We start from the raw sequence: 24,723 nt of genomic DNA on the forward strand, positions 1-24,723 counted from the left end.
ATGAAGCCCTGGCATTTTGTTTTCATTTTTTAAAACATATTTTTTAATTAAAGATTTCTTGGTTTACAAAAGTATGTGCAATGTCTCTTAATTGTTTCCCTGTTTAGGGAAGTTTTTTAATGACTGATGTTTTCATGTATTTTTAATCTCCTGTTGGCTGCGGGGACCCAGCCAGGGTATAAGTAATAAGTTGTTGTTGTTGTTGTTGTTGTTGTTACATTTTCTACAGATCAGTTTCATTTGTTGAGACATTTAGTGTTACATTAGGAAGAAAAGGGGGAAAGAGGTGGAGGGGAGCATGGCGAGTGGGGGTGGGGTCAGGTGGCAATGTTTCTATTCTACTTGATGTTATATATTATTTTTTGAATGAAAAGTGGCCCTGGGAAGGCTGTAGTTTTGAGTAGCAACATTGCAGGTTGCTTTACTCAATCATTTCTAAACTGGCCTCCCAACTTCTTCCCTACTCCTGTTGGAATCCGGAGATATGTTTTTAATATTGGTTTTTCACCTTGGGGGGGGGGAAAAAGTTAAGACTTTGTTCATGCATTTGCATGCAACATGCAATTCTCCCCTACAATAGAATGCAGTTCCCTGCTCCGGGAACATTGTGAGAATGGCAATTTGACCCAGCCAGCCAGCCAGCCAGAGCTGCTTGAAGCATCGTTGCTCCCTCTACCACTGCCAGGTAAGCTCAACTGAGTTAATCAAAGTGCCACCAAAGACCATCTTGTCCAGGGCCCTCTCAAACATGGAGCCAGCTCTGATGGACTGCATGTGGCTTGAACAGTGCACTCCTCTAGGTAACATCATAAGTGGGAGGACTTCCAGTTCCAGTTGAGGATGGGAACAGCAGCTAGATTTACAGCTCAGTAGTTTTTAAAGCTTTTAAATTTAGTTTCAAATTTAGTTTTAAGCATCATAAGTGACCCCACCTACTGATTTTTCATAAGAAATCCTAAAACAAACAAGAACTTTCTGGTGGCAACAGCACTTCTCAAATTCAGGCCCTTCACAACTCCATGGAGGAGCAGGTCAAAAATGGAAACTTACCGCGATAAGCACGACCACAGAAAGGGTATAGTAGACAGAGTCCCTGAACACAGACCACCAGGTGAGACGGACCACCTGTAAAGAGGACAGAATTACTCCAGAATTACTCCTTAGCCATCCTTTTATCTCAGTGTTTTAAAGGACTGATTCTGAAAATACCTGGTTGTATAGCTTTACTATACGTGAGCAATGCTAATGAACAAAGCGCCGGTTCACATATGCAAGCAAATCTCCCTGTTTGTTCATCACATATGACTTAGGGCAGGCATCCCCAAACTGCGGCCCTCCAGATGTTTTGGCCTACAACTCCCATGATCCCTAGCTAACAGGACCAGTGGTCGGGGAAGATGGGAATTGTAGTCCAAAACATCTGGAGGGCCGAAGTTTGGGGGTGCCTGACTTAGGACAAGATAGCCAACCTGGTCCTCTCCAAATGCTGTTTGATGCCAACTCCCATCATTTCTGACCATTGACCATACTGGCTGTGGAGGATGGGAACTGTAGTCATACAACACCTGGAGGGCACCATGTTAATGTAGTAAGGACCGTGCTAATATGGTCTATGGGTTATTTCAACGCAATCCTGCCCACCCAACACAACACGCATGGTCTCTTACCTTCTTTTGCTATCAGAGCAGCACAGGCAAGTTTTTCAACAGGAACTGTCTCTCTCCCCCCCCCCCCCCCCCGGGCAGGCTATCAATAGCTACTAGTCCTCATGGCTATGTAGTACCACCAGGATCAGAAGCAGGAAGCCTCTTAGTGCCATTTGCTGGGGAACAACAGTGGGAGATAGATGTGGGAGATGCCTGATGTCCAGGCATATTGTTGGCCACTGTGGGAAATAGGATGTTGAACTAGATTCAGCAAGGGCTCTTTTTTTTCCTAAGGGGAGTTCTGGATCTCAATGGAAAGGGCCAAAATTCAGTAATAGGTAGACCATGCAGAGCCACTGACAGTTGGGGTAAACAAAAGGGAGTTAAATGGGCTGATGGGAGTTGTAGTTCAGCAACTTCTGGAGGACCAAAGGGTCCCCCACAGCTGCTGTGGGGTATTCAGGGCTATTACGGAACAACTGCTTCACTCTGACGTAAGAAATATTCTGAACAACATGGTCTTAATTCCACTGGGAAAACAGTTATACAGTGTGATTGCTTTGTGGGCATAATTCAAAGTTAAGCACACTTTTAAATCCCACTGACAACCATGGGATATTGAGCATATGCACAAGTCTTTTCCTGTGAAAGCAATGGACTTCAAAGTGCTTAATTTTGGCTGGACTGCACCTCTTGTTTATTACAGTTTGCCATGAAAATAGAAATATTCAGGTTTGCAATGTAGAGAAAGGGATGTGTGCTCAGCTGAATATAAGGGGAAACGTTAGGTACTTCTGCTATTCGGATGAATATTCTAAAGAAGTAATTCTTTAGTAATTCCGAAGTATTCTAAAGAACATTCATCTGAATAGCAGAAGTACCTAATGTTCTCCTTATATTCGAATGAGCTCATAGTGCTTTTTTCTTCATGTCAAACCTGAACATTTCTACTTGTTTGGTAAACTGTAACGAATGTCCATTAATATTTGAAGAACAGGTGCAACACACACACACACACACATTCCCAAGGAAGGTCAGTGTCAACAAAGCTACAGGGGAATATTCTACAGTTCTTTGTGACTCAGCCTGCTGTGTTGGAGAGAGGCACTCTGGAAAGAGGAGGAGCAGATTCCCCTCCAGAGCTGAAAAGCACCTCCGGAGAGAGGGGATTTTCACTAGAATTGTGATGTGGGACGGAAAGGTTTAAAAATGTATATATCATAATCCGAACCCTGCTGCCCCCCCCCTCCAACCCTTATTTCATCTTTTTAAAAGATTTGAACAAATAGAAGTGCCAAGTTTAGCATCAGATCTACTTTGGTCAACAGAAACTAAAGCAAGCCCAAAACTTATAGCACATTTGTTAAGTTTCTTGTTTCTGTGAATAAGGCCAAAATAAATACTTCCCTTAAGAGGCAGGACATGAATCCAACCATTAGATATGGCACAACACCATGAGCACTGAGGATATGTCTTCCTCAAGCCAATATTTATTTATTTGTTATAAACAAGTGTATTTATATTTGCACACACACCAGCTGGGTTTGCACATAATGTTAAGTCATGGTTTATTTTAACCATGGTCTGTTCAACAAACCACAATAAATCTTACAGTGGAGCAAACAAGTCATGGCTTGTTCCTCCAAAATTTGTGTTGCTTTCCAGGTGCTGTTGCTCTATAGCTTGGTGAACACCCGAGCAGATGTGTCCATGTAAACCATGCCAAAGCAAGACTGTTGGGGTTGGATATACCACCCAACCACAGTTAAATAAGCTATGGTTCAGAAACCAACAACAAACGGCTTCACAACAGAAAACAAACCATGGTTAGTCTACTGGGCTGGGTTCAGATGAACAAACAAACCACACTTTGGCTAAACAAGCCAGGACACTGTGAAGCTACTTCAAGTTGATTCATTTAGGTATCATCAGGGAATAAACAGAGCTTATTATGTTCACAATCACACAATTCCTTTGATTTGTAAATAAGATTTATTCCATATTATATTATCTGATTTACTCTCCTATGCAGAAGTAATGGTAAAGAAAATGAAAAAAACCTACTAACCTGTCCAGCAAAAAGTCCACAGACCCCAATAATGCAAAGAATATTGAAAACGGCTGAACCAACAATGGTTCCAACTCCTACATCACCGTGAGTGATAAACACACCTGGACAGAGAGAAAGAGAGAAATGAAGGAGGGCATTAGTAATAGATATGCTAAAAATAACAACTAAATGACATGATCCTTGGGAAGGGCCATAGTTCAGTGGCAGAGCATCTGCTTTGTATGCAGAAGGTCCCAGGTTCAATACCTACCAACTCCAGGTAGGGCTGGGAGAGATTTGTGCCTGAACCCCTGGAAAGCCTCTGCCAGTCAGTGTAAATAAAGCTGAGCTTGATGGACCAATGGACTGACGTGGTACACAGCGTTCCCAGAAGCTGTGCCAGAGGAGTAGCAGTATGACAAAACATCAACAGCAGCAGGTACTTAAAGAGAGGGAGGTCCCCAAAATAATATACATTATTACATGGGAGGGGCCAAAGGCTGCTTAGAGTGCGGGAAACGCAAGAACAGGGAAAGGGAGCATATAGCCCACCAGATTTTGTTGTACTACAACTCCCACCTTCTTCAACCATTGGCCAACAACATCTGGAAGCATGGAGACGAGGAGCAGCATAAGGATTTGGTGAAAAAATGAAGGGGGAGAGGGAAGGGTACAGAATCGAAGCAGGGGAAGCAAGAGGAAGGATGCACACAGATTAGCATATGAGTCTAACGAGGAAAGCAGAAAGACAATAAAGTATGTAGAAAAACCAAGAGAAGTCTGCATTTAAGGCTAAAGGTCACTTTGGTGCATAATGAAATAGAGACTTGGATGTGAATTTAAGGAAGTTCATGAGGAAAAAGTTTCTCCTTCGCTCAAAAGCCACCAGCACCTCCCCATTAGCCAAAAACATCCCAAAAGGGGTGAAGGCCCTCCTGGACATTGTGTGTGGCTGAAGGGTAGCTGACAGTACAAACATAAGTTACATCCATCGTTCCACCCACTATAAAGGAGATTCCTTACCTATGACAGATGCAAATAACTCTGGGGTTGAGCTTCCTGCAGCCATAAATGTGGCTCCTGCAACATCTTCACTCAGATGTAGTTTCTGAAAGAAGCATTTGGGACTCATTATTCCAGTATGTGATTGGCAGCAATGCTAAATCTTAAAATGCCATCCTTGGCTGACATGGCCTTCAGATGCTGGGGTGAAGCAGACCACAAACATTTAGAACTAAGAATGGAAGGATCTGCCCATTTTGGTTCTCTCAGTTTCACATTTTTCCAACAATGAACACTTTTTTTAAATGATATGCAGTTTTGATTAATGTTTTGCTTCACATATTGTTTCAGAAAGTGTGACCTTGGTAGATTCAGCTTCAAATGAGACCTGAATCACACACACACACACACACACACACACACACACACACACACACACACCAAATCCCTGGTTAGAACAAACAGTCCTGTGTTTGATGTGAAGGATGAAATAATATAGGTTCCATTTTGTCAGGCAGGGATGTAGTTTCTCCCCCTTAAGTCTACCAACTGTGAATGCATAGGTTTTAAAGAGCAAAAATCCTCCTTCACGTACCTCACATATCTTTTCTAAAGATGGAACAAAGAAATCATCACACACAATAGCCAAGGCATAGAACATATACAGAGCCTGTGGGGTGGAGAAAAAACAAGAATATATTACAAAACTTGGTCACAAGTGAAACTCACTTAGTACTGAGTACTGATCCTAATTAAACAAATGAACCCTGAACTCAAAGGACAACTGAATCACTTAGAAAGAATCCCCATTACAAGTACCAAGTCTTCATGGCAGCAGTGTGATGGTAGCAGCTGGAGTCTAATAAACATTTGGAAGGCCACAAGTTCCCCATTCCTGTTCTACTGTGTGCTCCCTTCCTTTAGCCACTTTTCACCTAGGTCCCCTTCCCTTAGCCTTCCTGCCTCCCGTGACCTCCTTCTACTGAGTCCTCTATCTCCTTGTTTCAGGGGTGGAGTGCTGGATTTGGCCAGCAGGCTAGATTCTTAATTCCCACCCCCATGGGTCAACACTGACAGGTCAGGAGAGTGGTCAAAATTCAAAAGGGCTTGCAATAACTGCTGATTGGTGGTGACAGTGAGCTGCTTTGAAGTCGTGTTTGCAAGCACAGTTTGGATTCAAACCACACCTGCGAATGGACAAAGTGAGGCTTCTTGATCGGCACTGACAGTGAACCCATCAGCTGCACTAGGGAGCTCCTGATGGCCCCAACACTATGAACAAATAGTGTTCATAGAATCATAGAATCATAGAGTTGGAAGAGACCTCAAGGGCCATCCAGTCCAACCCCCTGCCAAGCAGGAAACACCATCAAAGCATTCAGAAACTGAGATACTGTTAGAAACTGAGATATGAAAGCTAGGAGCTAAATGGCACCTTAAACCTAGGTTATGGGTGCAACAATGGAATGTCTAGGTGCACTTTTTTATAGGAAGAATACAAAGCTGAAAATGAATGAACTGCAGCTAAAATCTTATATTCATTTTTCACATGGTCTAGTTCTCATGTGAAGACTGTGAAATACGAAGCCATGCTTCCCCTGCTTGCCCCCCTAATATTCTTAAGAGGGTCTCTTCTCCAGTCCTGAGAGAGTAGCTGGAAGTGGGGAGGCAGAAAAAGGTCCTCCTTTCCTTCCACTCTGCAGTTTTAATCTGAAATCTTAGGCTTAGGTACTGCACCCAGAGCTCAGAAACTGCTCGAGCTAATGAAATTCCTTGTCGCAAAATGTGCCGGATGGGTTTCCTGGTCAAGAAGATTGCAATGCTATGAACAACAGTGACCCTACCCTAGGCCCTCCAACTTGTGTGGCTGCTGCACCAAGTAACCAGAAGGGCAAAGCCTCTGAGGACACCCCTCCAGGTCTTAGTAATACATGCCAGATCAGCCACCTCATCAACTATCAAATGGTAGGTCAGGGAACTTTTGTTATGGGCTGATTTGGCACTTAGCAGCAACAGGACCAGGGATGAGGACTGTTGGTTATGGCAACCTGCTCAGTACATAACACAACCCAAAGCCTTTTGTGTGGAAGATGGCCCAGAAGGGGAAATGACCTTCAACTGTCTTATGCCCCTTCTTCTTACCTAGTCTGATCAACCCCTGGCCCCATACCTCCTTCTGCTAGTCATAGCAGCAGTACGGGGTGCCAAAACACTCTCCCAGTTCTCCTCACCGACAGACTTCTAATCTCCTTTATTATTAAAATAGCAATTTAGCCAGAGGCCATTTGAATCATCTGATTCCTCAAAATACAAACATGAAATTCAGATTTATTATTTAAAACAGTACAATTGAAAAGAACAATTTGCATTTAAAATGTGAAACCACTGAAGAGGCGACTTTAAAGCAGAAATGTAAATATAACTGAGCCTGATTATGGATACTGAATTGAATTAGTTCAAGTTACAGGTAGGTAGCCGTGTTGGTCTGAGTTGAAGCAAAATAAAAAAATTCCTTCAGTAGCACCTTAAAGACCAACTAAGTTTATATTTTGGTATGAGCTTTCATGTGCATGTGCATGCACACGAAAGCTCATACCAAAATATAAACTTAGTTGGTCTTTAAGGTGCTACTGAAGGAATTTTTTTATTTTGAATTAGTTCAGAAATTTGTAGAATTGCTGAAGAGCAGAGGAGGCTTTATCATAGGCAAGACATTACTACTTCCTGAAATCCAAAACGGAAATGGGTTTGTAACTTGCTGCCATATTATAGACCTGGACCCTAAGTGTGCTTTCTGTGAACAGAAGGAGTCCTTCGTTTTTCAAAAGGACCTTCAATCCATTAAAGGCTGGTGGAAGGGAGAAGGAAGGTGATTTCTGCTCATTCTGTTCCACCCCCACCCCCCACAGAATCCACACCCTCCCAGCAAACTGTTTTAGAAGGTCTTCTAACCTTAGATTTTGGGGGGCCACAGTAAGTTGCAGAGGGGAGAAGAATCAACAAAAACCACCCCCTTCTGATGCATTCCACAAGCAGAAATTGCACCTGAAATGTATGTTAGATGCTAAACAATAAATAAAATTGGCAAGTCCCTTCCTTGAACTACACATAGTCAATTGAATACATGGGTGTTTTGCAGGCATGGGGACTCCAAAGCAACTCTCCCCCCCTCCCCCCGCCTGCAAGATCTTCATTATTCAGTTCTACAGAGAGATGGTTCCACTTGCTCATTACTGTCTCTTCCATTGACAGGAATGGGGATCCAGGTATGTGCCACAGTGGTGTGTGTCAATATACACACAAGGCTTGGGGCTGGTCTTCCTGTTTTAAGCATAGCTGCCAAGTTATCCCTTTTTTAAAGGGAAATTCTCTTATGCTGAATAGGCTTCCTCGTGAGAAAAGGGAAAACTTGGCAGCTATGGTTTTAAGACGTGCCGTAGGTCTCTTCTTAGTGCAACCCATCTCACAGCCTGGAAAATGCACCTGCAAGAGTTCTCCTCCAGTTCATTTACAGTGGTACCTCTACTTACAAATAACTCTACTTACGAATTTTTCTACTTACGAATGGAGCTCCGTCCGCCATCTTGGATGCGGTTTAGATAGGATTTTTTCTACTTACGAATTTTTAGATAGGGTTGCTTCGACTTACGAATTTTTTCGACTTACGAATGTGTGTTCGGAACGCATTAAATTCGTAAGTAGAGGTACCACTGTATATGGGTTTGCATCTTCCTCTGAAGTCTATGAGCAGGCCTGCGTGTTCAAGAGCTCTGTGATGCACTGCTGCACACAAACCACCTTAAAGTTGGAAATTCTGTGCGAGCTGATCTAGGAGAAAGTGTCACTGGACAAAATCTGGCTTATTTCTGACCAATGTGCATATGATCAGGCTGCATGTGTACTTGGTTGCTTGGAGGGATCCATTTACCAATCCTAGATGAAGAAAACTGGGTTGTGCCCAATGGTCTTCTTTCTAGAAAGTTTGCAATGCACCATAAAGAAGGTTGCCACTTGGTGTTTTGTTTATTTTGTTGCTGCTCCCTGTATGGGATATTTTGTGTCCACCTCAATGAAATCTATATATAACAATATAGGATCTATATTTCACAATAATCAACAGCTGCAGGGCACACGGCAGGTTTTCTTTTTATAAACCAGGAAAAAGTTGCACCACAATTGTAACAGGTTTTCCTGGAAATATACTGTTATTCTTTTTTCTGAGAGCTAAACTACAATGAATGTTATGAATTGGGGGTCAGTGTGCATGGCTGTTAGCCAGAAGGTTGGTGGTTCAAGCCCACCCAGGGACGGCTACGGCCAGGACTCCTGCACTGCAGGGACCAGATGACCTTGGGGGGTCATTTCCAACTCTGCAATTCTATGATTCTATGAATGCTTGCAAAAGACATTTGAAACTACATGAGGAGAAGTGAAAGGGTTACGTGCTCAGCCCTGCATCTATGATCCCAATCAGCTTTTACAATAATAATAATCTCCATCAGACTTCTGTTCCATGCATTCGCACGCAACATGTAATTTGGTCCTGAAGCACAAGGAGGATGCAAAGGAGAATTCTCCATGTTTTGCATCAGGATAACCAAAGTTAAAAGGCAAATAAAACGGGATAGAACCACACATTATGAGGCTGCTAGAAATAGCAGGCAAGTCTCAGGTTCTTCCCTTCACCTTTCCTACCTGCAGCAAAACTTGTGAGCTTCCTAGCATCATCACACTGAATTTCCCTGCCCTTACTAGCAGAAGCCATTGATACAGGGTGAAGAGACACCTTACAGCGTTTCTGTCAACTACTAGCCCATATTAAGTGTCGTGTGAGGTTCTGCCCTGAGCTTTTTTAGGAGCTGAGGCTCTGTGGGCACTCCTACTGCATCGTATCAGGTCAGATGGTTTGTCCATCTAAGCAAGTATTTTTCTGTTTTGACTGGCTGTGTGGCTTTTCATAGTCTCCAGCAAGTCTGTCAACTGAAAGCAGAGCTCCATTTAAAGAACTTATTCTCTCCAACCCTTCAGGATGAGGTGGGCTATAAATGGAAAGCATATATAAATTACGGACATAGGTGGGAATCAGTGCTCCCCCCACAATGTTTTTGGACTCCAACTTCTATCAGCCCCAGCTTGCACAGGCAAAAGTTAGGGGTCATTGGGGTCATAGTCCAACAACATCTGCACCCCCAGTTAAGAAATAAATCAGTGTTGCACTTAAGCTAACCATCTGCACAATAGCAGCAACATATATGAGAAAAGTTAGGTATACTTACACCAATAATATGTAGCAATACTGCTCCTTTCTGCCTTTCCTTATTTGTGAATAGATCATCAGGAAATTCGTGAATTGCTGAAAGAAAGAAAGAAAGAAAGAAAGAAAGAAAGAAAGAAAGAAAGAAAGAAAGAAAGAAAGAAAGAAAGAAAGAACAGGAAAGATTAAATTAGGGAGTCAAAAACAAACAATCACAGGGGGGAAGAGTAGCATTATATGTAAACGATGTGGCTTCTCATCACCTTGGGGAAAAGTGACAAGTGGGACGCTGCAGGGTTCTGTCCTGGGCCCTGTTGCTGTTCAATGTCTTTATAAAGAACTTGGATGAAGGAATTTGGGTGATGCAGATACCGGTAACACCAAATTTGCAGATAATGCCAAACCACAAGGGGTAGTGAATGCCACAGAAAACAATTATCAGGATTCAATATGACCTTAACAGATTGGAGAACTGGGTCCAAACTAACAAAATGAATTTCAGCAGGGACAAATGTAAGGTTCTACACTTAGGCAAGAAAAACCAGCTGCACAAATATAAAATGGAAGACACTTGGCTTGCCAGTAGTAGTAGCCACAGCAGCAGCAGTAATAGTAATAGTAATTATTTTATTTATACCCCACCCATCTGGCTGGGCTGCCCCAGCTACTCTGGGCGGCTTCCAACACATATAAAAACATAGTAAATGTGAAAAGGATCTAAGGGTCTTAGCAGACAACAAGCTTAACTTGAGTAAAAAAAAAGCTAATGCTTCTCTAGGCTGCATCAACAGAAGTATAGTGTCCAGATCAAGGAAAGTAATAGTCACCCTCTATTCTGTCTTGGTCAGACCACACCTGGAGTACTGTCTCCAGTTCTGGGTGCCACTATTTAAGAAGGGTATTGACAAGCTGAATGTGTGCAGAGGAGGGTGACCAAGATGATCAGGTGTCTGGAAACCAAACTTTATGGGGAACTCGATGGAGTTGGATATGTTTAGCCTGGAAAAGAGGAGACTGAGAGGAGTGATGATAACCACCTTCCAATATCCCTAGGGTTGTCACTTGGGAGATGGAGCAAGCTTGTTTTTTCCTGCTCTGGAGTTACAGGTAGGTAGCTGTGTTGGTCTGAGTCGAAACAAAATAAAAAAATTCCTTCAGTAGCACCTTAAAGACCAACTAAGTTTTTATTTCGGTATGAGCTTTCGTGTGCATGCACACTTCATGCATGCACATGAAAGCTCATACCAAAATAAAAACTTAGTTGGTCTTTAAGGTGCTACTGAAGGAATTTTTTTTATTTTGTTCCTGCTCTGGAGTGTCAGACATGAAGCAACGGCTTCAAGTTACAAGAAATGAGATTCCAACTAAACATCAGGAATAACTTTCTGATAGAAGAGCTGTTTTACAGTGGAACAGAGCCCCTCAGGAGGTGGTAGTTTCTCCTTCACTGGAGTTTTTAAAGCAGAGGTTGGATAGCCATCTGCCATGGATGCTTTAGATGAGATTCCTGCATTGCAGGGGTTGGACCAGAAAACCTCCAGAGTCCTTTCCAACTCTACAGTTCTATGATTCTGTATGGCAACAGCACTGACATTCAGGAAAGGCTAGGATTAGCTGTGTACACTGCAGACCGCAACACTTTCATTCTGTCTCTGGGAAACAAATATTAAACCTCAAATAAATAAATCTCAATCCAATTAATTTTCCTGAAATAGAGATTTTGGCCTCAATACACCACGGAATAATCTGCATGCAGAGAGCATACCTAAGCCAATGCACACATGAGAGGCAATAGGACTGCAGGGAATCCCTTACACCAAGCAGATTTAGGCACACACATAGTGTTTGATCTCCTTTCCATCAACACCAGATTGGACAATACCCAATACTTAATTTGTGCGATAGTAACTTCTGTAGGCTGATTTGCGAGGCTAAAGTGAAAGCTTGTTGTTGTTGCTGTTTTTAATTCTTGCAGCCTCTAAGTGACTGAAAGCCATGGTTACTACCACGTTCCCCATGATTTTTGAGTGGCTGCAAGAGGATGTTTTGGGCGTGCCTCCATTTTACTCCATTTTACTTGTAATTGGTTCAACAGAGCTGAAGAAGAAGCACTAGCAGCTCTTGGGAACACAGGAAGCTGCCAGGAAGCTGAGTCAGATGATTGGCTCACATAGCTCAGCATTGTCTACACAGATAGACAGCATCTCTCCAGGGTTTCAGGCAGGAGGCTCTCCATGACCTACAGGGGATTGAACCTGGGACCTTTTGCATGCAAGGCAGAAGTGCTATCACTGAGCTACAGCCTTTTCCCCGTAGCTCTTTTTAGACTGTCTCCTATGGTCACCCTACAGCATGGATGGGGAATTTAAAAAAAAACACCAAACTGAGCATTCCAGCTCAGTTGGTAGAGGCCCATTGTTGGGCAGAATATTCATGCATTGCAGGGAGTTGGACTAGATGCCCTTTGTAGTCCTTCCAGCTCTACAACTCTATGATTCTATGAAGGAGGAATCAGCTGAGATCCACATGCCAGTGTGGGGCAAAGGATGTGTCTCTCATCTTTGTACCGTTGGCCACATCCCATTCATGCAAATTTTAGGTGTTTGGACACCCACAGTCCTCTATTCAGGCAAACAAGAGGCATGACCAACATTCAAGGATGCATTCCAGCCAGGCCAAAGTCCATGAAAAGGGCTAGGAGTAGAGCTGGTGAGGGTGTGTCCTGGGGCCCCGACAGAGAGGCCTGGGGGGCTGCATTTTGGGCCCAGGAGGATCCCCACCCTTGCTCTACAGCAGTGTTTCTCAAACTTGGGTCCCTAGCTGTTGTTGCACTGCAACTCCCTGACCACTGGGTATCCTGCCACTCTCTGTCTCTCAAGGACATGTCCCTAAGTGTGAGCTACCTTCTCTTTCCCTTATCCCATCATGTTCATTTGGTTCTACACTGTCCCTACAGTTAAAAGCATGCGGTCAGTTCTTTGAGAATTTGCTGCGCAGAGCGCTTTGATCCACTTTAATTGCCCCAACCTACATTTCTGGAATGTGACTGAATCCCTCCCACAAAACAGAGGCAGTCTGGAGCCAACCCTGGACAGAGGACAGAGCAGGCACAGGAGTCAGCTAGCCAAAGCCTTCCCCGCTATGGTGAGATAAATTGTATTTCTATTTAAATTAAGGTAATTATTGATAAATAAGCATCTAGACCAGGCACCCCCAAACTGCGGCCCTCCAGATGTTTTGGCCTACAACTCCCATGATCCCTAGCTAACAGGACCAGTGGTCAGGGATCATGAGAATTGTAGTCTGAAGGGGCAAAGTTTGGGGGTGCCTGATCTAGACACATAAACCAGCACATGCAAATTTTATGCAAATCTTTGTATTCTTTGCAGTGGATAGTTTCCTTTTTCCTTTTCTGGTTTGACAATGCATTGTGAAACCATCCCTTCACATTACAAATTGGCCCCTCAAATTTTAACCATGATTTTCAAACCCAATTCAAATTGTGGTTAAAATCTTGGTCTGATTTATAGGGAAATCTGTTTGCGATAACGATGTGAACGTACAAATTTTTGGGGGGGGGGAGGGGAGGCCCATTGCATTTAAAATTTCTGGTGCACCTGTAACAGCAGAAGGGCAACAAACCTGCTTTTCAGAGTGTGTTGCCAAGTACTGCAAATCAGATTTGTTTTTTGTTTTTTTAAGTCCCAAGCCTGGCTCCTTTAAAAACAGCAGGAACCTCTGGAAACCCAGCCAAAAGGAACTAAATAAAGTTGTGTTAATGCTACAAACTGCATTAAAGGACTGAATTAATCATAACATGTTCAGGAGCATAGCCGATAAATCACTTCAAAATTCAATAGGCAATCAATTGGGAGAAGCACATAAAATGTTGCTTTGATACAGATACAAACCTTCCCAGTTGCACTTTTCATGCCTATGGGCACCAAATGGCGCAACATCATCACAGAATAAAAGAATAATAATGCGTCAATCTTTTCTGAAGTCCCAAAGACAAAGCTGTATTTTTACAAACCTCTCTGCCAATATTCAAGACAAATGCAAATAATCCAGCGGCCAATAAAGCAAGAAGGAGAGGGAGAAGGAATACAAGAACTTGGCATATAACAGAAACAGGGTGCTTATTGCTGTTTTTGTGTTCTGCAATATATTTCATCATTGCTATCAAACCAGAATTGCCTAGCAATTCTTATATGAAGAGTCACCTTAATTTACAACAACTTTTCTATCCAGATTTTCACTGTTTGAAATATGGCAACCCTAATGTTGTGAGTCTAGCAGAGTGCATATTTCAGCTTACCTGGAAATCTCAACATTCGTTTTAAAAAATGTCACAAGTTCCTAGCCTCCATCACTGCTGAAATATGAGAAGCTGGGGCAGGGAGAGGCTGAGTGAGATTTGAAGTGGTTGGGGAGTCAGTACTGTATTGCAAAACATAGTTCCCCCCTCCCCCATTCCCGCCAAGAATGGCCGACACAGAATTAATTAAGCAAAGCAGTAAAAGTGAAGTATAATATATTAAGCTCAGCGTATATGATTAATATCAGTTGCAGAATCCATATTTTTAGCACAGAATAAAGAATTGATGCTTTTGAATTATGGTGCTGGAGGAGACTCTTGAGAGTCCCATGGACTGCAAGAAGATCAAATCTATCCATTCTTAAGGAAATCAGCCCTGAGTGCTCACTCGAAGGACAGATCCTGAAGCTGAGGCTCCAATACTTTGGCCACCTCATGAGAAGAGAAGACTCCCTAGAAGATCCTGATGTTGGGAAAGATTGAGGGCACAATGAGAAGGGGACAACAGAGGATGAGATGGTTGGACAGTGAATTCTCGAAGCTACCAACATGAGTTTGACCAAATTGCGGAAGTGGAATACAGGATTGCCTGGCATGCTCTGGTCCATGGGGTCACAAAGAGTCAGACACGACTAAACAACAGCAATGCACATGCATGTTCTTTCTCCAGAACCACATGGACCACTGAAGACGTGCTTATTACAGAAAAGAATATATTAGGCTCTGCTGCAATTCCATAGAAATGATGTGCTAACTGCTTCTTTTTATATTTGAAATTCTGATCAGGCAATGCTATGCAGAACTCTTGCTAACAACTAGCTAACATTCCAGAGAGTAGCCCAGAAAATAATTTGAGAATGTTACCTACAAGTGGAGGCTGTGGGACAAAGGAAGCACATGCAAAACATATATATTGTATGAAGCCACATTTTGCATCCCAAAATAGTGCAGCCTTAGGGTGAACTGGCCTTCATTGGTCACAACCTGACTGTTGCTGGATTTTTGCCATTTCTCAATAGGGCCATATGTGTTTATCTGCTTAAAGGTGCAACGAAAGCTCCAGCCAAGAATTGCAATTGAGTGTGCCCACAGGTCCAGGCAGGCACCTGTGGAGACAGGCAGTTCTCTTTTAGAGGACCCTCACCCCCAAGCTGGTCCCAAGCTGTGAAGGAGCTTAAAGTTCAAAACCACGGGTAGGGCCCAGCAATGGAGAACCAGTGAAGATGGCAAAGCACTGATCCAATGTGCTCACATTGCTTAGCTCGAGATATTTAGTTCGTAAGCAACTTAAATTTCCAGAACATTTTCAAAGACAGCCCCAAATACTGTGCTACGTTAAAAAGGGGGGGGGGTGCAGAATTCAGGAGACAAGAAAAATGGTGCACTTATGAGGTCAATTCTGAAATGACTCTCACCTAATGAAAGGGTGGAAAAAAGTCACAAAGAGGCAACACTTAATTCTCAGACTAGCTCCTTTACTTCTCTCCTTCTGTGCTTGGAAGAACCATATACAAGGGGCGTGGGAGGGTGTGTTTGTTTTGAGCAGCAGAGATGAGGGGAAAGGGAGATTGGCAGCATTTGTGGCACCATGTTCATCAGGAGATGGTGCATATTGACACTGGGATGAAAGTGACATTATTAATCTTCTGGGACGTTGAAGCAGATAATCCACAAAACGGCTGCTGGCGTGCGGTAATCTTCAGTGGCTGTTGCCGATTTTTCGAGAGGCCAGAATCGCTCCACATTATGTAAACCTGATGTTACTAAATCAAGCAACTCCCTCAAATCACTTGCATCAGGCAGTGCATTATCCTCCTTTTACAGCTGCCCCCTGTGCTGCCGCTCGGGATTTATCACTCTCTCCCAGACCTCAGTACAAAAGGCAGCATGCGTCCCCATTTATGATTAACCAACTAAATTCCCACTGTGTCGCTTGGCAAAGCTGGTACCAAACGACAGGACAATGTCTATGCACCTAAAATGTAAGGGAGAGAAAAAGGAACACGTGTCCACTATAGCCAGCTTAATTAAATTACTCCCAGTTCCTCCCAGTCTTTCATTAGAAAGCTTCAAAAACCCAAATCAATGCAGCTGTGTTGTGAAGGGATCAATTGCCTGGAAGTAACACCAGTGGTGCGTCTGGAAGTCTGCAATGTTCCTCTGCACTTTGTGGACTGTTAATGGTTTTGGACTCAGGGACACTTGATTCAGAAATAAACCATCCCCTTTTCCAATCCTGGCACTGCTTCCTTTCATCCAAACTCATTGTGGCCTCTGGGCCTTGGTAAGGAAGTATGGTAGGGTCTCTCCATCAAGCCGGGGAACCCCCAAGTGAACCCCCCTAGGAAGAAGGGTCAGAGCCAGGGGATTGATGGTGGGATGACAATGCGTGGTGAGAGGGAGAAGAGGGGGCAGACTGGGAGGATGAGGTGTCTGAAGTGGAATAGGCAACAGGGTTTGGAAAGCAGGAAGAAGCTGGGTAGAGAGCAGTCCAGAATCAGAGGCAGGAGAGGAGGGGGCCCAGGAGACAGAGATGAGGCAGACTGCTGAAGAATTCAAGAAGTCTCCCCCTCCTGCTGTGGCCAGCTTTGCTCCCCCTCTGGTCTCCCAGAACATGGAATGAAGAGGGCAGAGCAGAGAGAGAGAGAAGACAATGGAGCCTTAGGCTGCTGGGGAAGGAATGGAGGGAAGTGCCTTAGGGAGTAGGTGGGAAAGCAGGGAGCCACTGGGAAGTGTTCCTGTGATCACCAGGCCAGCACTGTTTTGGTTTCTTTGAATCTCGAGTTAACTTCACTGACACCAGGTGTTTATTGCTGACCTGCTCCTGACTCCGGCTCCTGAGAGGCGAGTAAAGGGTGACACAATAAAAGCTTATAAAATTATGCAAGGCATGGAGAAAGTGGATAGAGAAAAGTTTTATTCTCTCTCTCTCTCTCTCTCTCTCTCTCTCTCTCTCTCTCTCTCTCTCTCTCTCATAACACTAGAACTTGTGGATATCTTATGAAGCTGAATTTTGAAGGACGTACTTCTTCACGCAGCACATAGTCAAACTATGGGACTTGCTTCCACATAAGGCAGTGATAACCAGCAACTTTAAAAGAGGTTTAGACAAATTCATGAAGGATAAGGCGACCCATGGTTGCTAGCTGTGATGACTATGCTCTGCTTCCATGGTCAGAGGCAGTAATGCTTCTGAATACCAGTTGCTGGAAACCACAGGATGGGAAAGTGCCCTTGCCTTCAGGTCCTGCTTGCATGTTTCACACAGGCATGTGGTTGGCCATTGGCCTCATCCAGCATGCTCTTCTTATGTCCTTACATCCCCACTTCCTGACCTCAAATAAGTAAGCCCAGGATGTATGTTATTTTATTTGTCTATCTCATTTGCAAGCCACCTTTGCTCCAGGGAGCTCACAATAGCATCCCTGGAGTGATCCCATTTGATCTGCACTACAGGTAGGTTAGTCTAAATGCTAATTACTTGCTCAACAGATTCCAGGAAGCTGCACAGCAAAGCCACGTAAGGATTTCTGGCCCAACACTATATGCACGATAACACACCGACAAGCTAGCAGAGCAATCCTTTGCAATGATGGTGGTGGTGGTGGTGATATTATTAATAATAATGCAGGTTTATTCAGAAGTCACTGTAATTTCAAAAGGGCTTACTCTCTATAAAAGAGTATACACTTGGCAAGCTATAATTCTATTAAAATAATAATTGTACATAAGATTGCAGCTTAGGAACTGCATCACTAAGCAGCCACCTTAAAACTTATCAGAGGGTGAGCGCCATTCATCAATGAGACAAGGTGAAGCCATTTGCCTCAGGTAGCAGATCCGACCCCTTCCCTACCTTCTCCCCACCCCAGCCACTGAGCTGCTGCCAACCTCCCCCCCCCCCCGGCTTCACTCGCACCACTGCACCCTTGTCACTGCATTGTGGCAGCAGTGTGGCACAGCCCCAGGCCCCTGTGCAGTTGCACTGGCAGGGCTGGTGGCAGAACAAGTGCAACAACTGGGCAAGAGGAGGCCTGGGTCTGTGGGGCGTGGCATCAGGGCATTTTGCCTACAGCAGCAAAACATCTCGGGCTGGTTCCATTGGACACAGTGGAAACAACTTCCAAGTAAGCACACCCAAAATATGCCCTGTGAATTGCCATTTTAGGTTTTTCTTTCAACTCATTTTCTGTTCTTTTAACTTTTTCCCAATAGTCTTCTGCAAGCACCAGAAACAATGAATGGTGACCGAACACAGTCTTTCGTTCATTAAAACCAGAGGTGCGTGGCTCAGTTGTCTCAGGGGATCAAAGAGCTATTACTATTTCTTGCAAGTTCTCAGCAAGGTGCCTGTCTCTAGCATCCTAGAACCACCCAGTCAGCATGAAAGTGGAGCTTTCCAGCCACTGAGAAGGAGCCGTCTCCCCCTTTGTGCTGATTCAAGCCAATCAGAGTGAAAGGTGAGTCAGCCACTGAGGACTAGCTCCTTGGGCAACTCTGGAGAAGGCACGTGGGAAGAACATCAACCAGTTGTTGTTCTGGATGCTCCAAAGCTAAGCATTTGGGAACACTGCAAACAAAGGGTGTTCCAAGTTCTGTTATGTACGACGGAACTTCAAGGAAAACACCATTCGCTCTGAAAGAAGAGACTGGAGCTCTCCAGTGCACACGCACAAGAAAATAGTAGCACATGCATCCTTAATTGCTCTTATTGTATAATTATAAGATTACTGTATAATCTTAGTGGATTGTAAAGTCTTAGAAGGAAGCATAGCGGTGAGAGGGGAGTGGCTGTGATTTGTATGAATGGACCCTGCGTACCAGGGACTGGCTAGACTTGGAGGAATGGTGGGAGGCCTCAGCCAGGGAACCCCCCCCCCCAGGGAAGCATCAAAGTGGGAAGGCTCCAAGTCAGGAGAATAGTGGTGGGATTCAGAAAATAGGTCAGAGGAAGAAAGGGGGCAGACAGGTTGGAGGCTGAGCAAGCAATAGGTTTAATTGAGAGCGAGACAGCTGAGGAGGAGGAGGCAGCAACAGATCCCCAGCAATCTGCCACTTCCACAGTTTCCCCCCCCCCTCTGTCCTGAAGAATGAGGAGGGCATTGCATGCAGCAGAAGAAAAGGCATAGACAGCCCCTCCACAAAGGAGTTTGCTACTATTGGGAAGGCAGCTCACTGGGGAGAAGCCTTAGGAGGAAGTAGGAGGCTCAGATCCTCAGTTCTGGCAACTACTTCATTGAGCAGTTGACCGAACCCGAAGGGTGCTCATCAATGGCTCCTCCCCATCCTGGAGAGTAGTGACTAGTGGGGTGCCACAGGGTTCTGTCTTGGGCCCAATCTTATTCAACATCTTTATCAATGACTTGGATGATGGGCTTGAGGGCATCCTGAGCAAGTTTGCAGATGACACCAAATTGGGAGGGGTGGCTAATACACCAGAGGACAGGATCACACTTCAAAATGACCTTAACAGATTAGACAACTGGGCCAAAGCAAACAAGATGAATTTTAACAAGGAGAAATGTAAGGTACTACACTTGGGCAAAAAAAATGAAAGGCACAAATACAGGATGGGTGACACCTGGCTTGAGAGCAGTACATGTGAAAAGGATCTAGGAGTCTTGGTAGACCACAAACTTGACATGAGTCAACAGTGTGATGCAGCAGCTAAATAAGCCAATGCAATTCTGGGCTGCATCAATAGGAGTATAGCATCTAGATCAAGGGAAGTAATAGTACCACTGTATTCTGCTCTGGCCAGACCTCACCTGGAGTACTGTGTCCAGTTCTGGGCACCACAGTTCAAGAAGGATACTGACAAGCTGGAATGTGTCCAGAAGAGGGCAACCAAAATGGTCAAAGGCCTGGAAACGATGCCTTATGAGGAACGGCTTAGGGAGCTGGGTATGTTTAGCCTGGAGAAGAGACGGTTAAGGGGTGATATGATAGCCATGTTCAAATATATGAAAGGATGTCATATAGAGGAGGGAGAAAGGTTGTTTTCTGCTGCTCCAGAGAAGCGGACATGGAGCAATGGATTCAAACTACAAGAAAGAAGATTCCACCTAAACATTAGGAAGAACTTCCTGACAGTAAGAGCTGTTCAACAGTGGAATTTGCTGTCAAGGAGTGTGGTGGAGTCTCCTTCTTTGGAGGTCTTTAAGTGGAGGCTTGACAGCCATCTGTCAGGAATGCTTTGATGGTGTTTCCTGCCTGGCAGGGGGTTGGACTGGATGGCCCTTGTGGTCTCTTCCAACTCTATGATTCTATGAGCTAGTTCTGCCTGCCAAGTTCTCTGCTGTGTTTTGTCTCTCTGAATAAAGAATCAACCTTTTTGCTCACTTTTGAATTTCTGTGCTGAACCAGCCCTGACACGGCACTTCTGAATTTGCCACTACACTACTTGTTAAAACACCATGAAAATTTCTGTATCAATCTCTGTGTTTACGGATCGATCTCCTTTTTTAAACAAGCCCTGGACAACTCTGCAGATGATCATGCTTGTTTTTTTGAAAAACACTCTCGACAACTGGGTTATCAACACAGAAGTGTTAAACAGAAGTGCATTGCTTAAATGACCACTTTGTGTGTCTCCTCTAGTTTTCAAATGTAGAGTGGCTCTGCAGGAGCAAGGGGGTGTGTGGATTTGTGACTGACACCTGCTTAGGATGGTTGTACTAGATAATGATTGCAGCAGACATTCATGTGTAGCTCGAGAGCATTGCTCCCATATGCCCTGTCTATACTGCTGAAGGCAGCCTGCCAATGGACTAAGTTCCAAAATCTCATAAGCCTGACAGAACATCTCACCAGCCACGTGGAACTGCTGTTTTATAACCCATCCAGGCATGTGATTTATTCACCTTATCGCCAGATGATTCACCCACAGAGGCAAGAAATCCTCAGCAGGATGGTGATTGTACAGGGCATTCTGTGACTTCCCTGACACAGTTATTGCAAGTGGGATCAGTCCTTTTACAGGAGCCTCCCTGATTTTAAATAGCTATACATAACGGGCTGGGCTATGGGTTATTTTAGGCAGGACGTCTGGGTTGATAAGGAGCAAGTTGTTGGAGGATTCTTGCTTATTCTGCAGTTTAATTGAAGCATCCTAGAGGTGGATTTGTTTGCTTGTTTTTGTAGAGCATCCTGTTTCCTGGGGTTAATTTCTGTTCAGGCTGGAAAAGATGGCAGGGCCCCTGCACCTTTAATAGTTGTGTAGAAGATGAAATTTCACCAGGTGCAGTTTATTATTAAAGGTGCAGGAGTACTCACCTGCTCATTTTATTTCTGTTTTACATGAAATAAATAGGGTCCATTTTAATTAAGACTCACTATCCAGGAAGCGCACGTGCACACACACACGAGAGAGAGAGAGAGAGAGAGAGAGAGAGAGAGAGAGAGAGAGAGAGAGAGGAGTGTGCAGATGTTTCTGGGAAGCCGACTACCAGGACATTGAATTATCCATCATCTGTTCTTTCATCCCAGCATCTGATCACCAGGGAGATGCTGCCCATGAACATGGAGGCTCCGTGTCTCAGTCATCACCAATTACCTGTTAATAAACCTTTTAAGCCTGGATAGCTCAGTTGGTTAAAACATGGTGCTGGTAATACCAAGGTTGCAGGTTTGATCCCCATATGGGGCAGCTGCACATTCCTGCATTTCAGGGGGTTGGACTAGATGATCCTCAGGATCCCTTCCAACACTATGATTCTAAGTGATCTGTGGGTTTTTGTTGTTGTTGTTTTAAAAAAGCGCAATCAAAATATAGCATGCAGAGATGGAGATATCTACTACTGTAAATGGGTGGGTCATTAGGTCTTTCTAGATTGTTGGCACTGCACAGAACATTTCCTCCCCTACCCCATTCCAACATTGCTTAACATACATTTGTGAAAAAAACTGGCAAATACTAAAGGAACCAAACTGCAATATATCAGTTTCTGGCTTGAGAAATGTCTGCTTGTTTATATTAGTACATGAAACCAAAGTAACAAACATTCAGGAAGCAGGGTTGTTGTTGTTTTTTGTCCTCCTGCAACTAGGATCTGTTCAGTTAATTTACTCATAATTGCAAAGTCCCATAGCTGACACAGAGAGAGTAGGGACCTTAGATAACCTCCATAACTAGGCAAGGCATAGCTTAGTGGCAGCAAGTAGGCATTTAATTACTCCTTCATAAGTAGGAAAGGAATCTCCTGCCAACCACTATTAAGGAGAATAAAAAGCACCTGTTTCATTTATTTAAAACATGTCTATACCATTCTTAATTTGGGTTTAAGGGCAGTATGCAACCATTTTATATCATGATATAAATAATAGAGCAGACAAAATCATTGAAAATGAAAGTAGGATTTACAACATATTAGAATGCCTGGGTAAATGCAAATGTTTTTGCCTGAGGCCAAAATGTTTCACAGGTATCATGTGAGACTGTCAAGGGAGGGCATTCCATAACTGAGTTGCCACTACTAAGAAAGTTCTCTCCCTTGTTACTGAATGTAAAGGTAAAGGGGCCCCTGACCATCAGGTCCAGTCGTGTCCGACTCTGGGGTTGCGGCGCTCATCTCGCTCTATAGGCCGAGGGAGCCGGCGTTTGTCCGCAGACAGCTTCCGGGTCATGTGGCCAGCATGACAAAGCTGCTTCTGGCGAACCAGAGCAGCGCACGGAAACACCGTTTACCTTCCCGCCGGAGCGGTCCCTATTTATCTACTTGCACTTTGATGTGCTTTCGAACTGCTAGGTGGGCAGGAGCTGGGACCGAGCAACGGGAGCTCACCCCGTTGCAGGGATTCGAACCACCGACCTTCTGATCAGCAAGCCCTAGACTCTGTGGTTTAACCCACAGCGCCACCTGGGTCCCGTGTTACTGAATAGAGCACCTCTATTAAGGGAAACACTCAGGGGATCTCAGTAAAAGATATGGGCCCATTGCAATGGGAAGAAATGCTCCTTGAATCTACATACCAAACTATCTTTGGCTTTAAAGGTAATGATGGACACTTTGCATTGGTGCAGAGCAATAATAATAATAATAATACTCCGCCCATCAGGTTAGGTTTCCCCAGCCACCATGGGTGGCTTACAGTGCATACAAAAACATAGTAAAACGTCAAACATTTAAAAACTTCCTGATACACCAATTATAAAATTGGTGTACCAGGTATAATAAACCTGGCAGTCCCAGTCATAACTATGACCTCTGCATTCTTCCCCAACTGAAGCTTCCAGGTTGTCTCCAAGGGCAGTGCCATGAATGACCCACTGCAACAATCCAACTGGAGGGCCAAAGCAAACAGCAGTGTGGCCAGACTATCTCTGTCCAAAGATCAACTGATTCTACAAATTCATTACATTCAATAAACCAAAAATAAAAAAGCATACAGTACACAATCTCATCACAAAAGAGACTGAAAAGTTCAACACAAAAAACTATCATATAGAACTATAATAAAATCATCACCACCATCATTGAATATAACGCCCCTATTTTCATCGGAGAAATGTTGGAGGGTATGTAGACCTATTGAAATCAATAAACATTATTAAGTCACGGCCAATAGTTTTGATCGGTGAGTAAAAACTTAGTTGAAGGCCACCTTCTCCCAAAGGGTCATTTCATGCATCTGACAAAATGAGCTCTGCCAGAATAAAGGCACCACACAATACTCTGTTGTTTTTTCTGCAACTGGCTAACATGGTTACCCCTCTGGAATAACCTAATCAGACTGTCTTTTCCAAAACAACCGCCCCTTTCTTTTTCAGTTCTTAGCAGTGGGCAGAAAACACCTGAGCTCTGCTTCTGCGAACCAATGAGTTTGTAAGAGAGATGCAAGATGAGTTACAGGCCCGTTAATTCAAAGCAACACACAACTTCACAGAGCGACACTGAAAGAGGCTGCAAAGGGCAAGTCCTTTGGGAGCCGTTCTGCACACAGGTTTAATGGGCTGCCGCCCTGCTAAGACAATGACTAGTGGTTGCAAAGGAGCCTGGAATGAAACAGCACTTAGCATGCTTGCAGTCCCCACCCCACCCCACTTCTTCTTAGTAATCAATTTGATGTGGTGAGAAGCCAAAGATCAAACCTTCTCTCTCAGGCAGAGCACCATATGGCAGGACAGGAAGTAAGCTCCTTGTGCTCTGAAACCTGCATGTTCTCCCTCTCCCAATTCTGCAAGCAACAGCAATTGCTAAAACATTTAATCTCTGCAGTATATTAATTCAATTTGCCTGGCTCAACCAAGAGAAGTCTGCCAAATGCGATTATCTTTGTCACGGTGAGTGGCAGGTTACAAAGCAAACGGCGGACTCAAACGGCAAACTATTAAATCCACCGAATGTTTGCATTCTGAAAGGATGGTGTACTGTGTCTTAAAGAAACAAGACTCCAGAAATGCTCTTTTGCTCTGACTATAAACATTCTTTGTGTAAAAGTCAAGATTAGCGAA

The 24,723-nt window shown here is 44.0% G+C and overlaps 1 protein-coding gene across 2 annotated transcripts in view; it reads right to left on the reverse strand.

Moving 5' to 3' along the window:
• Window positions 1-24,723, reverse strand: part of SLC24A4 (solute carrier family 24 member 4) — a 110,865-nt gene that overhangs the window by 35,391 nt on the left and 50,751 nt on the right. For both annotated transcript variants that reach the window (XM_035107222.2, XM_035107213.2), the window contains exons 3-7: window positions 9,975-10,051; window positions 5,294-5,368; window positions 4,720-4,804; window positions 3,715-3,818; window positions 1,051-1,125 (exon numbers count right to left, since the gene is read on the reverse strand). In XM_035107222.2, the coding sequence (XP_034963113.1) occupies window positions 1,051-1,125; window positions 3,715-3,818; window positions 4,720-4,804; window positions 5,294-5,368; window positions 9,975-10,051 (416 nt within the window). The remainder of the gene's footprint in view (window positions 1-1,050; window positions 1,126-3,714; window positions 3,819-4,719; window positions 4,805-5,293; window positions 5,369-9,974; window positions 10,052-24,723) is intronic.

This window comes from Zootoca vivipara, chromosome 1 (assembly GCF_963506605.1).
Source record: "Zootoca vivipara chromosome 1, rZooViv1.1, whole genome shotgun sequence".
NCBI lineage: Eukaryota > Metazoa > Chordata > Lepidosauria > Squamata > Lacertidae > Zootoca > Zootoca vivipara.